Source organism: Ambystoma mexicanum, chromosome 5p, assembly GCF_040938575.1.
Source record: "Ambystoma mexicanum isolate Mex_15411 chromosome 5p, UKY_AmexF1_1, whole genome shotgun sequence".
Classification (NCBI taxonomy): domain Eukaryota; kingdom Metazoa; phylum Chordata; class Amphibia; order Caudata; family Ambystomatidae; genus Ambystoma; species Ambystoma mexicanum.
The window spans coordinates 328,312,289-328,324,886 of NC_090930.1; the positions used below are offsets into that span (position 1 = coordinate 328,312,289).

The window sequence follows — 12,598 nt, forward strand, 5'->3', positions numbered from 1 at the left end:
CTATGTTTGATGCAAGCAAAGGATGCATTGAATGAAAGACTCGGGGTGCACTGGAGAGATTGACGATATATTTAGCCTTACTTGTACATGAAACATTTTCAGTACAGTTTATTAGGTATAAATGATAAATGTTTGCATATGTTCATACATACAGGGACTAAGCACAAGAGTAAATGCACCAGTGTTTAAAAATATCGTAGACGACTGTGTCAAAGTCAACGCATTGACTTCAGTTTAAAGGTAATTTAAAAACTACAAATCAAGGTCTATGGTGAGTAACACAGAATAACAAACACATTTGGATAGAAAACGACATTTACAACTTATTTTTATTAAAATGTTAAGGATATCAAAATCGGTTAGCAGAGGAAGATCAAACTTTATTTTAACTGCTTGCATACAAAATATATTGCACTATAACCAAACAAATCAACATAAAATCCAATCTGTTGTAGCTAATATGTACATAAAATTATGCCCCAAGAGCAGTTACATTACAAGGTCAATCTACCTTGGTTAATTATCTACAGTATTTTAGATCAAAATAGCTTAATGATGATGTGTGCAAGGTACCATTTTTTTGTTTTCAAATACTATACATTCCAAAAATAAATACCTATGAATCAAATGAATGTTTGGCAACGATCTGAAAGACATTTTAGATGTGCAATAGGTTTTTGCCATGTTTATATATTCACTTGTAGGAAAAACAGTATAATGAAAACAAAGTAAAGATTAAACTTACATCACACATCTGCGGTGGTGGGGGCATCGTATCTGTACAGTTCTGTACATGATTAGTGGTACAGGAAGTGGATCAGTTGTAAGAAAAAGCTTACAATTATAGTTTTCATACAGTTTTCCCAGTACTTTTTCTCATGATCAGAGATTAAAAAAAATCCTTCTTGGTAATATACCACTTTGGATGACTTCTCATGATCACTGGAGACCTGCTTCAAAGTTAGATATTGTAACTTCAAGAATACAATAAATCTAACTTGTCTGCAAATGTATGTACCCTTATTGGCTAGCCATGAACCTAATTTGGGCACACACTGCATACATAGTTTGCCTTCCTACTTGTGCTGGGTCAAAAAATAGAACTATGAAAACATTTCATAAATTGGTGGGTTGATGAAAGAACAAAACCATGTATTACGATTTAGAGCAAAAGGCAGGTGCTCTGTAACTGTTCCTGTGAATAAATACATTTCTTTCAATTAAACAGAAGGCCTAGTTAAAAAAAGAAATGCCTTTACATGCTTTTTTAGATCAAAGTACACTCTATTCAGTAACACTTCGCCAATAATTTAGTGCAAAAACAATGCTTCTATTCATTAGGCTGGCTCAGCGGACGTTTGACAAACTGTTTGGGAAAACGTGTATTTTTTCTGGAACGTTTTAATGCCTGACAAAATCTGCTACATGTATTTTACATTTCTGTATTCCCAACTCATCTTCCCTGAATTCTGCATCCGAAGAAAATAGTCCTATTTGCCAAGATATAAAAAAGGCACAGATCATACAAGTTTTTTGCTAATGAAAATGACAACTGTTAGATCACACTGCTGTCAGGGTCCACCAAAATACTGAAAACTGGACCATGGACGTGAACTGAAAAGGACATGAAACAACAAAGCGTTTCATGATGGCGGGCGGGGTTGGAGGGCTTTTAAAAGTGAACAGAAACCCTGTAGCATTACTGAAAACACTAATCTTTCTTGAAGTGATCAATGATTTAACCAGCTGCCTTGAAATGGTACAAGTAAACACAAGCATACCAACACACACAGTTCAGTATTTTTAACAGTTAAAATGTTCATATCAAGTGCAATATGTACTTGAACATATTTTTTTTTTTTAGAAGTTTACATTTTAATGCAAATATTTTGCAACTTTGAATTTCTTTTTTAAAAAAGCGGCAATCTGAACGGATGTGGATTCCCTTCATGCCTTGCACCACCTTCCCTACTATGTGTCTTTGGCCTAGCAGGTTTCTCTAACATAAAATAGGAATGGATGAAAATGGATAGGACCCAGGAACATGTAGGTCACTTAGGGAATGCCATTCACCACCAACTGCTGGCCATCCAGGGTCTCCGGTTTATCCTTCTTTGGATTCCGATCTTTACCTGGGCGCTGTCGATTTCCGTCACTGAAGGTAGTAGTCTGTAACGTTTTAGTGTGCAGACTCCTTTCATTGTTGTTGTCAATACGGATCTAAAAACATGGGAAAAACATTTCATAAACTAACAATCTTTTTGAATAAATGTCCACAAATAAATGTCCACAAATATACATCGAAACATGTATCATATCTCCAAAAATGCATGACTACATTGGGGAAAATGTTGTGTGGGAAGTGTGCTACCTCAAGGTTTTGTATGCTGGCTTATTTGAATCTCACATTTGTGAAATTGGTTAATATTCACAGTGAAGTGAACTAAATTGGTCTCTGCCTTTTCTCCAATTACACCAAAGTGCATTTAGGACCACAAAAAATAGGGAGCACAATCATCTTTAGTTAACACCAATATTCACCCATAGGTTGCCCACCCATAGTGACCCTTTCCAGCTCTGACTGGTATTTCCGTTACTAATAAATTTCAACAGTAGGTCCAAAGATAAATATTGACAATGACGGTAGGAACAAGAGAGTGGTAACTAACATGAAGCACAGAGTGAAAATCCATAGTAAGTCCGTCCTCATACAGTTTATGCAGGTTCCTAATCTGTTAATTCATTTCCATAGGTGCGCCATCCTGGGAGGTGGACTGCTGCTGAAAACGTCTTGGAAGACTTTGCTAGCTCAGAAACCTTTATCAGGTATCCAAGCACGGCAAATCAGTAGGGAACATATCAGCAGGCATAACCTACTACAATCATGTTTCAATAATAATTGAGGTCCAACTACCAACCTGGCCCGCAGTTAGTTAAATGGGGTTGTGAGATGCCATCATTGACAACAAGTGAGTTATTTTACAAAAACATTAAGAACAAAAAAATAAAAGAATCCTGGCCACTTTCATTCTAGATGTCTGCTTTATGCCTAGTTTTCAAAAATGACTGTCTCCCCGATACTTCCAAAGCAGTATTAGAATGACAGAAAATGAAAGAGAAACTAACAGAGGAGACTCTCGGGAAGGTTATGGCCATAATGAAGATTTGAAAGCAGATTAATGAAGATAACTAGCAAAATTGAGGATTCAATCATGGTAGACATATCTTTTCATCAAGCCCACATTGATTTTTAGAGGATATATTTAGGTTGGCACATTGGCATGCAAGGTTGAGTTGGTGGAAAACCAGGGTAAAAAAAAATCTGACCAGCCATGGTCTCTGGGTGGTACATTAGGTAGGTAGCTGTGCAAAATAGAGGTTTATGCTAATTTAATGCGGTTAGCACTTCAGCCCATTTAACATTCAAGTGCATGTTGCGAGAGTAGGAATACGGAAAGAGTTGATGAGGCTGCTCCGTTAATGGCCTCCGTAGGGACCCGCGGCCTCATCTGAAATTTAGCCGGCTCCAGCGTCGCCGCTGCTGTCCCCCTGGCGGGAGAAGCTGGCGGAACCACTTGCGCATCACCGCTCCAATTTTGAAAGCGAACGCGGTACGAACCCTGAAAACGCGGCGGAAGAACTTGACGGGGGTGCCTCTCTGCGCCGAGCCAAGATGGCGGCCGCGACCCAGGCCCCTCTCCTCCGCCGGCGCCCAGTGACGAGACACCCATAGGACCTTCTGCTCTCGCCCTCCACTCCGATCCTGAGCCTCGCTATCGGAGGCCGCTGGAGGGACGGCCGCTCCGATCTCCGGGGCCCTTCCACCTGAGGCCTCGGCTCGGGTTCGGGTGCTCCTTCCACCAGCCCCCCCTCCACTGGAGCGGAGTACGGGGTTGGCGTCAGCCCCCACCACCATCTTGACCCCCCCTGCGGAGCCACTCCGTCCGGCCGACTCTCCGGCCCTCCAGACCTGATAAACAGATCTCAGAGAGCCTCCGGAGCTCCCCGACCCTCGCCCGTGCGGCAGACGGGCTCTCTGGAGAGACGACCAAGCCCCCGGAGCCCTCCGGCTTCTGGACCAGCTGTGGGGGCGAGGGCCCTTCATCCGCCCCCCCCCACCTCCTTCACTGGCAACGATCACCCCGGAGAGCGGGCGAGACGGCGGCTCCCTCCTGCCCCCCAGGACTTCGCACCGGCCAGCACCAGGGAGGCGGTATCGGAGGCCTGACCGGGTGAGTGTCCACCGCCCCCAACAATCTCCCCGGCGCTGAATCCGGAGCCCCTTCTAGCTTCCTGGGGCGCCCCTGCCCACCAGATACCTCGCCGGCTGGGGAGAGTGGTCACGTTGTGCTCCTGCCCCCCCCCCCTAGCCGCACAACAGCTCTCCCCGACCTCCTTCTGAAGGCACCCCCACGTCTCCGGCCGACATAATATCCTGGGGCGCTCCTGCCCACTTCACCCACCAGGCCTATCATCCTGGATAGCTGCAGCCCCCTGGCAGGGTGGACATCTACCTCAAGCTGAATCGACCCCCTCCACGACATCCAAGAGTGGCAAGACCCAGATATAACCGCTACAACTCTGACGACAAATACGGCTGGCGGATCACTCGCCCTCCACAGCAGACTCGTCCGAAACCAATCATCCCCCCCAGCCAGAAGAGGATCCCCAGAGTCTCAGCCACGGCAAAATGTCGAGACTCACCAAACCAGCCAAAACCGCGGACATTTCCACCATGCTCCTAGTAACAGACAAGACAAGAAAACCGGACCCCTCGCTTAAACTTACCCCGCAAAAGCCCCCAGAAGAACAAGGTAACCTCGCCACCAGAGATGACTTAATGGCCTTCATGAGGGACATCAAAGCCGAAATCCGGTCATGCATGACCGAGCATACCACACGACTAAAACAGACCGACCAACGATTCACGGAAGCGGAACAGAGAATAGGAGAGGTCGAAGACTTGACCCAGAACCACGATGCAGCAATAATAGAAATGCGACGCGAGATCCGAGCGCTTCAGTCCAGTAATGAGATTCTCGCATTCAAGCAAGAGGACTTAGAAAACAGGGCCCGACGGAATAATCTGCGCATCCGTGGGGTCCCAGCAACGATCCAAGATAAAGAGCTCCCGGAGTATATAGGCAACTTCTTCCAGGCTCTCCTCCCGCTTACGGACAAAACCCAACTCGTCCTGGACCGAACCCACAGACTACGCCTGAGACGAGGAGTAGATTCAGACGGCCCGCCGGATGTGATCACTAGAGTACACTTCTACGCTACCAAAGAAGCCATCTCGGCGATAAGCCGCTCCAAAGATGAACTGTCATTCATGAGCACCCCCCTGCAGATATACCAAGATCTCTCCCCGATCACCATACAGAAAAGGAGAGCTCTCAAGCCCTTGACCCTGTTCCTCCAGAGCCAGCAGATTCGCTACCGTTGGCTCTTCCCCGCTACGTTACAATTCTCGTACCAGGGAACTCTGCGCAAAATTAGCCACCTGGAGGACGCGAAATCGATTCTGCACCCGAACTCTCCAGAGTCCTCAACCACCCCCAGTCCACTCCTCCCGCCAGAGGAACCAGATCAATCACCTCAAAGACAGCAACAACCCTGGTCTAAATCGCAAAGACGCCGAAAGATGAAATGATTCAGAGGTTTGCGCCCAGGGTACTAAGACCGACGCTGAAGCCAAAACGAAGCATGGCAATGCCGCGGGCCCCGAACGGCCCAGTCCCCCTCTCCAAGGAGTATGTCACCTACCCACCCTTGGAGCCGAGCCGATCTCAGTGGTTCGACCCTCGCCCCGTTGGCGAGGAAAACTGTTTGGGCCACGTTGGCCGTGATGGTGGCTGCGCAGAAAATTCCGGCCCCATACGCAGTCGCGAGTTTTCCCACCCGTTTAAGTTTGCCCGCCCGTTGGTGGACCCACTCAGATAAAATGTTACCCTCCCGTTGGAGGATGCAGAAAACCCGGCTGCAGGAGGACCTAGCTAACTCGGAATCTCGAAATGAAGACTGAATACCCTCAACCCACCCACGAGGAACAGTATCCCACCCCAGAAGGCACCCAAGAGGCCCCCCCGCCGATCCAGAAACTAAGGTTCCTAACGCTGAACGTTAGAGGCCTCAACGCCCCACAGAAGAGGAAAGCGATCCTAAAACGCATCCAGAATGACAAAGCCTCCGTGGTCTTCCTACAGGAGACACACCTGATCCCAGCGGACTTCACAAGGCTCAGAGATCGGCAATTCCCAACGCAGTTCCTAGCTTCGAATGGAGCGAAGAAGGGTGGCACAGCTATTTTAATCGCCAAAGATTTGAAGCCGCAAATCCTGGACTCTAAACGGGACCCAGATGGCCGCTTCGTGGCGGTGAAATGCCGAATTCTCGGCCAACTATACACGTTGATCTCAGTATATGCGCCAAATCAAGAACAAGAGGCATTCTACTCGGCCCTGGAAAACACCCTTCTTCCATTTGCTGAGGGTCAGACCATCATCGGGGGAGATTTCAACGGAGTCCCCAACCCACTAGTAGATAGATCACACCCCCCTGCCCGCGGAGACTTTGGCTTGGCGATCGCTCTGCTTAAATTGTTCCGAACCTTCGAAGTGGTAGATACCTGGAGGATCCTCCATCCAGAGGAGCGAGACTACTCATGCTACTCTTATGTGCATAGAACTTATTCACGGATCAACCTCTTGCTTGCATCCCCGCAGATCCTGTCGTACACGGACGATGTCCTCATAGGCCCCAGAATCCATTCAGATCATGCACCCGTAATGCTGACGCTAAGAGCCTATAACCCGGACCCGCCCCCAAGACGCAGATGGTCTATGACCTGATCCTAAATAACATGGCGACGAGAGGCGTAGTAGCTAAAACCATCAAACAGTACTTCGAAGACAATAAAAAAGAAGATACCTCCCCAGCGACTACATGGGACGCAATGAAGGCCGTAGTGCGAGGGGTGCTGATCTCTCGAGGAGCGGCCTACCATAAGCAAAAGCAACAGACCCGCCGCATCCTAGAAGACGAGGTCCTTGAGGCAGAGACGACATGTAAAGCCAGAAACTGGTCCCCGAGAACCTACCGAGTCTTGCAGACGGCACGGAGGAAACTAGAGGCTCATTATGCGGAGGACACAGCCCAGCTGCTAACCAAGACGAAACAGAGCTACTACACCAGGGGAAACAAAGCAAATACATTCCTGGTGGAAAAACTCGCAAGAATCAAGAGAAGGAACACTATACTAAGCCTCCGGGACTCTCAGGGTGCAGCCCAATTCGCAGATCGGGATAAGCTGAGAATTGCAGAAGCTCACGTAACCGAAACTATGTCAGCTACCCAAAAACCCAAGGAAGAGCAGCAGTCCTACCTGCGGGAAGCCGCCTTGCCCAAGCTCCCAACTACGAGTAGGGAAGAGTTGGAGGCCCCGATAACCAGCGAGGAGATCGACAAAGCCGTTAAAAGCTTAAGAACTAGAGCCCCGGACCCAGATGGTTTCTCGTCCCGATTCTACAAATTCTTCCGGCCTCAACTACTAGCCCCAATGACGACCCTCTTCAACTCCTTCGCCACTTCTGGATCAACAACCCCATCAATGAAAGAGTCAAAAACAGTATTAGCGCTGAAACCAGGAAAAGACCCCAGCGATATAGCAGCTTATCGACCCATCTCCTTACTAAACCTGGATGCGAATATCTACTCGAAGGTCTTGGCAAACCGATTAGCGAGGCTTCTTCCGGACACCATAAACCCAGACCAGACGGGATTTATTTTAAACAGAGCCACCACAGATAATACGCGCAGAGTCCTCAACCTGATCGAGATAGCCAGACAAGACTCGAAGAAACTCGCCCTGCTAGCCTTAGACGCGACCAAGGCTTTCGACAAAGTGGACTGGTCGTTCCTCCGCCTCACTCTGGAGTCGTTCGGCGTTGGGCCCACTTTCTTAAAGCTCACCCTAGCGAACTACCAATCCCCGACCACCCTGCTCCGAGTGAACGGCCTCCTGACTAACCCGATCTCCCTAACATGCGGCACCAGACAGGGCTGCCCCCTCTCCCCCTTACTGTTCGCTATGGTTATGGAATCGTTGGCCCAGCGGATCCGCCTGAACCCCAGAATCAAAGGCCTCCAAGTGGGCTCTACCCAGCCCAAGATAGCGCTCTACGCTGACGACGTGATGTTAACCATCACAGACACCTCGCAATCCTTAAGAGCCGCCCTAGCGGAAATCCACAGATTCGGGAAGGTGTCCGGATTTGCCATTAACTTGACGAAATCGACAGCTCTGGGGATAGGATTGAATCAGAGAGTTAAGGCATCCTTCAGTGCCCAGTGCGCGGTCCCGCTAAATGACACATCCATCCTCTTCCTCGGGGTGCAGATCCCCGCTAACCCGGGAGACATCTATCGAATAAACTTCCCGCCCCTGATGAAAACTTTGGAAAAAGACCTAGACTCTTGGCACAAGCAGGAAATATCCTTAATAGGTCGTATCACAGCCTGTAAGATGAATCTTTTGCCACGATTCCTATTCGCCTGCTCAGCTCTCCCCATCATAGTCCCTCGCCCCCAACTACAGAGACTTCAAAGGAAGATTTTTGGATTCATAGGGAGGAGGAAGAAGGCCCGCATTCCACGGAAGACAATGCTATGTGCTCCGGACCAGGGAGGCCTAGGGGTCCCTGACCTCCCAAAAATACCAAATGGCGGCGCAGATCGCGCATACCAGGGCTTGGACTATAACGTCAGGACGCCCCAAATGGATGGACATAGAGCAATCCCGATTACCGCTCCCATTACGCTTTCTTCTACACCTCCGAACCGCGCTGCGCCGGACATGGCCAGCTATTCTATCCTCAACCAAGCAAACGCTGAAGGCGTGGGATTGGGCCCGCAAATCCAGAGGTATCCCGAGAGCTCTGGGCCCCTCAGCCCCAGTCTTCCACAATCCGGCGTTCTCTCCGGGAGCTCACCCCTCAAACTTCAACAACTGGATCGCCGGAGGCCTCACCTCCCTAAGCCAACTATTTGAGGGAACACAGCCGCTGACATTCGCCCAATGCAAAAGTACGTTCAACCTAGCAGAGTCAGACAGGTTCTCATACTGCCAAATCAGACACTGGTGCACACACCCCCAGACGCGAGAGGCGGCCCCTCGGACCCTGGATGCCTTGGAATTAACAGTAGCGGACCCTCCCTCCCGAGGGTGGATTTCGACGCTGCATCGACTATTCCAGGAGAACCTCCTGTCCAATAGAGCGACATATATGGCGCAGTGGGAAAAGGACCTAGGGCACTCAATCCAGGATCAAGACTGGGCCGATATCTGGGCCCGCACACACTCATCGTCCTTCTGCATCACCAACCGAGAATGTGCATATAAACTGCTCATGAGATGATATTTCCCACCGCTACAACTACACCACTTCAACCAGTCGCTAGACCCACAGTGCTGGCGTCGGTGCGGCTCGCCAGGCTCCTACTTACACATGTGGTGGTCATGCCCGGTGGTGAAGGTCTTCTGGACCCAATGTATAGCTACCATCACAGACATAACCCAAATCTCGCTGCCACTGGAACCGGAGCCGCTACTGCTGGGGACCCCGATCCCAGACACCTACCTGAAAGCGGGCGCATCCCCGGCCCTCATTACACAATTACTCCTAGCCGCTAAAATCACAATAGCCCGGACATGGAAGACTCCGGAAGGCCCCCTAACGGTGCTATGGTGGTTGAAAATCTGGGACATCTTCATCGCGGAGAAAGTTATGGCAGCAAACGGAGGCCGCCTCCATTGTTTCACAAACATTTGGTCGCCGGTGATAGACTATGACTTACGCTTCCCGGCCCTGACATACAAACCGCGCCTGGTGCAACAGGCCCAGCAGGCGGCGGACAGAGAACAGTCTCAGCCGATGGAGGAGCAGGCCCCGGAGGATAGCCAAACCCAGGATTGGAGGACATAAGCCGGGAGAAGAAGGAGGAAGGCGAGTCGAGGTAGGAGGAGACAGGAGCGAATGAGTCAGGAATCGGACCTTATTGGAAAAGAGACAGTCCACAGTAGACGGCCGAGACTAAGATGTGGGGTTGGGTGTTGGGGTATAAATAAGTGTATAAAAATGCTGAGATAAAGTGTTGATCTGACATGCTAATGCATTCTCCTGTATGCCAACCGAAAAATAAACAAGTTAAAAAAAAAAATAAAAAAGACCATGACACAGTTCTTTCTTGGTAATCCAATCCAAGAAAGAACTGAGTCATGGCTTTTCTGAAACTCTTCTTTTATAGATCTTCTTTGCCAAGAGCAAATGGAAGAGGATTTCAAGGTTGGGATAGATTCACAATAACATTGGCCATCAAAGAGGGTTTCTAACAGTGTAGTTAAATGAATAACTGCTGGCATTCTACAATCGTATTTATTCCAGTACCTTATCTTAACTAAGAAGAATGCATCCACCAAGTGTTACTCAGGCCTGTGAAAACCTGTATTCTCATTTAGTTCTATTAAGGGCATGTGATTATGGCTGTCCCGTTCAACTCAGTATGGTGAGAGGTTTTACAAGTTTGATACAGTGGTAAGAATTTTTAAAAGATCTGCCCTTTTTGGGGGCACTCGTGAACTCGCGACCAAGATGGCTGCTGGTGTCTGAGCGAGTAAGCCAGGAAGAAGGAGGATGCTGGGGTCTGATGCAGCCCGGATAATCATCCTTTCGATTACAGGGTGCGGTTTGCGCATTGGAGCATGGGCGTGCCAGGTTTGAAGGCAATCGGACGTGGCATGTAGGAGAAACGCAAGGAGCATTGCGCTGCCCGGAGGAGCAAAGAGGAGGCGGGGAATGCTGGGCTGCTCCTTGTTGGGCCCGGGGGCTTGTGGAGAGTGACACATTGTAGGGGGAGGATGTAGCGGTGACTTGATGTAGTGCAGCTGAGCGGGCTGCGGGTGCGCAGCCGCTCTGGAGTTCGCACAGGCCTGGAAGATCAGAGCGAACCGCTGCTGCCGGGGGGCTCTATCTGCTTCCCAGGCAGCTGGGGGCATCCTGCTACGCAACAAGAGCAAGTTATTTCTAGGAGCCGCAAGGTGAAGTCTGGGGCGAGCAACACTGCCAGCTGCAAGTTATGTAGTCTGCCGGTGTATGCGAGCACACCGACCCAGAGCGTGGATGAAGAGCAGGGCACCTGGACAAACGCTGCAGGCCTGGAGGGGACAAAACTAACATGATTTTTGCATTTTCAGGAGGTACCGTGGCTATTTTATTCCACTGGAGGAGGCTCTGGACAACATTTTCAGAGATATTAGTGGCCAACTGAAGGGCATGCAGGATTGTTGCTATTAATGGCTCTGCTGATGGGTGGATGCTGGTGACCAGTGGAGTAGTTTATAGTGGTCAGCCTGAGGGTGCTGTGTTCTGAAGCCCTCTTCCTCTCACCGGCAACCCATGTTTCTTTCCGCCCATTGACTTCTGGGATCCATCATTTGGCTGACGGCGTATGAGACTGGTGGCCAAGGAGCCCCTGCAGGCCCCTTTGTGGAAAATGTCCCCTGGTTGGCTGCGCTGGGGAGGCAGGTGCCCATTGGGGGCGTCAGTGGGTGGTTATTGGATGGCCAAAGGGAATATGAAGTAGGGTCGCCTACAATTTACTCAGGAGGGCTTGGCTCTGTGTAAGGGCACCATGGCCACATCTCGCTCTGTGGGACAGGAGGAGGTAGTGACGGCTAGGTCGGCTCTGGCCACACCTGGGGAGGCCATGGGACAGGCCTCGGAACTTAGCCTTATATTAACAGAGATGAAGAGCGGCTTTGCGTCTGTGAATACCAAACTTGATGGAATGGAGTATAAAATGGACTGCATGCAGGAGATGATTAAGAAGATGTTTTCCTCCGAGGCTGAGCACGGAGTGGGGGTGCTAGAAGATACAAGCAGCAAAGTGACCCAGGCTATTCGAGAATTGCAGCGGGAGGTAAAGGAAATCCAGGATACGAATGAAGACCTTGAAGCGAGGTCTCAGCGGAATAAAATAAGAGTGGTTAGGATCCCAGAGTCAGTGCCGAGGCAGACCATCAAACTGGTTATGGAGTCCTTCATTAGGGAAGTCAATGGAGATCCATTGCTTTTCTCCAAGTTTGTGATTGAAAAAACCCATTTTGTGTCAGTGCAGTAGCCTAGACCAGGGCAGAACTCACAGCCGGTCACTGCGAGACTGAATTACTGAGGCTGTGATGCCATACTGCACAGAGCATGCGAACTTGGGGACTTGCACAAGAAGGGCTCCAGAGTGTCGTTTTACAAGGATTTTACTTCATTAGTGCAGCGGACATCAGTCTAATTTTTGGCTGCGAAACGAATGTTGAGTGAGCAGGGACTACAAAATGCTATGCTGTACCCCTCCAAACTACATGTTATTCATGACAACAAAACAAAATTTTTTGCAGATCCATCTGAAGAGTTATCTTTTGTGGAATCCTTGCCGAAAGCTTGAGGGGGTAGCGGCTAGGAAGTGAGCTGCATCGCAGTGGTGTAATGTGGTGGTGTAATGTCTCAACACTATTTGGTTATCAATTTATTTTGGACAGTTCAATTAT

At 49.2% G+C, this 12,598-nt stretch overlaps 1 protein-coding gene across 1 annotated transcript in view; it reads right to left on the reverse strand.

The window, feature by feature from the left end:
* Nucleotides 1–311: 311 nt before the first annotated feature.
* The window catches only part of FMR1 (fragile X messenger ribonucleoprotein 1), an 821,120-nt gene continuing 808,833 nt past the window's right edge, over nucleotides 312–12,598 (reverse strand). Inside the window, exon 15 of the mRNA XM_069612766.1 lies at nucleotides 312–2,220. Coding sequence (XP_069468867.1) covers nucleotides 2,056–2,220 — 165 coding nt within the window. The 3' untranslated portion in view covers nucleotides 312–2,055. The remainder of the gene's footprint in view (nucleotides 2,221–12,598) is intronic.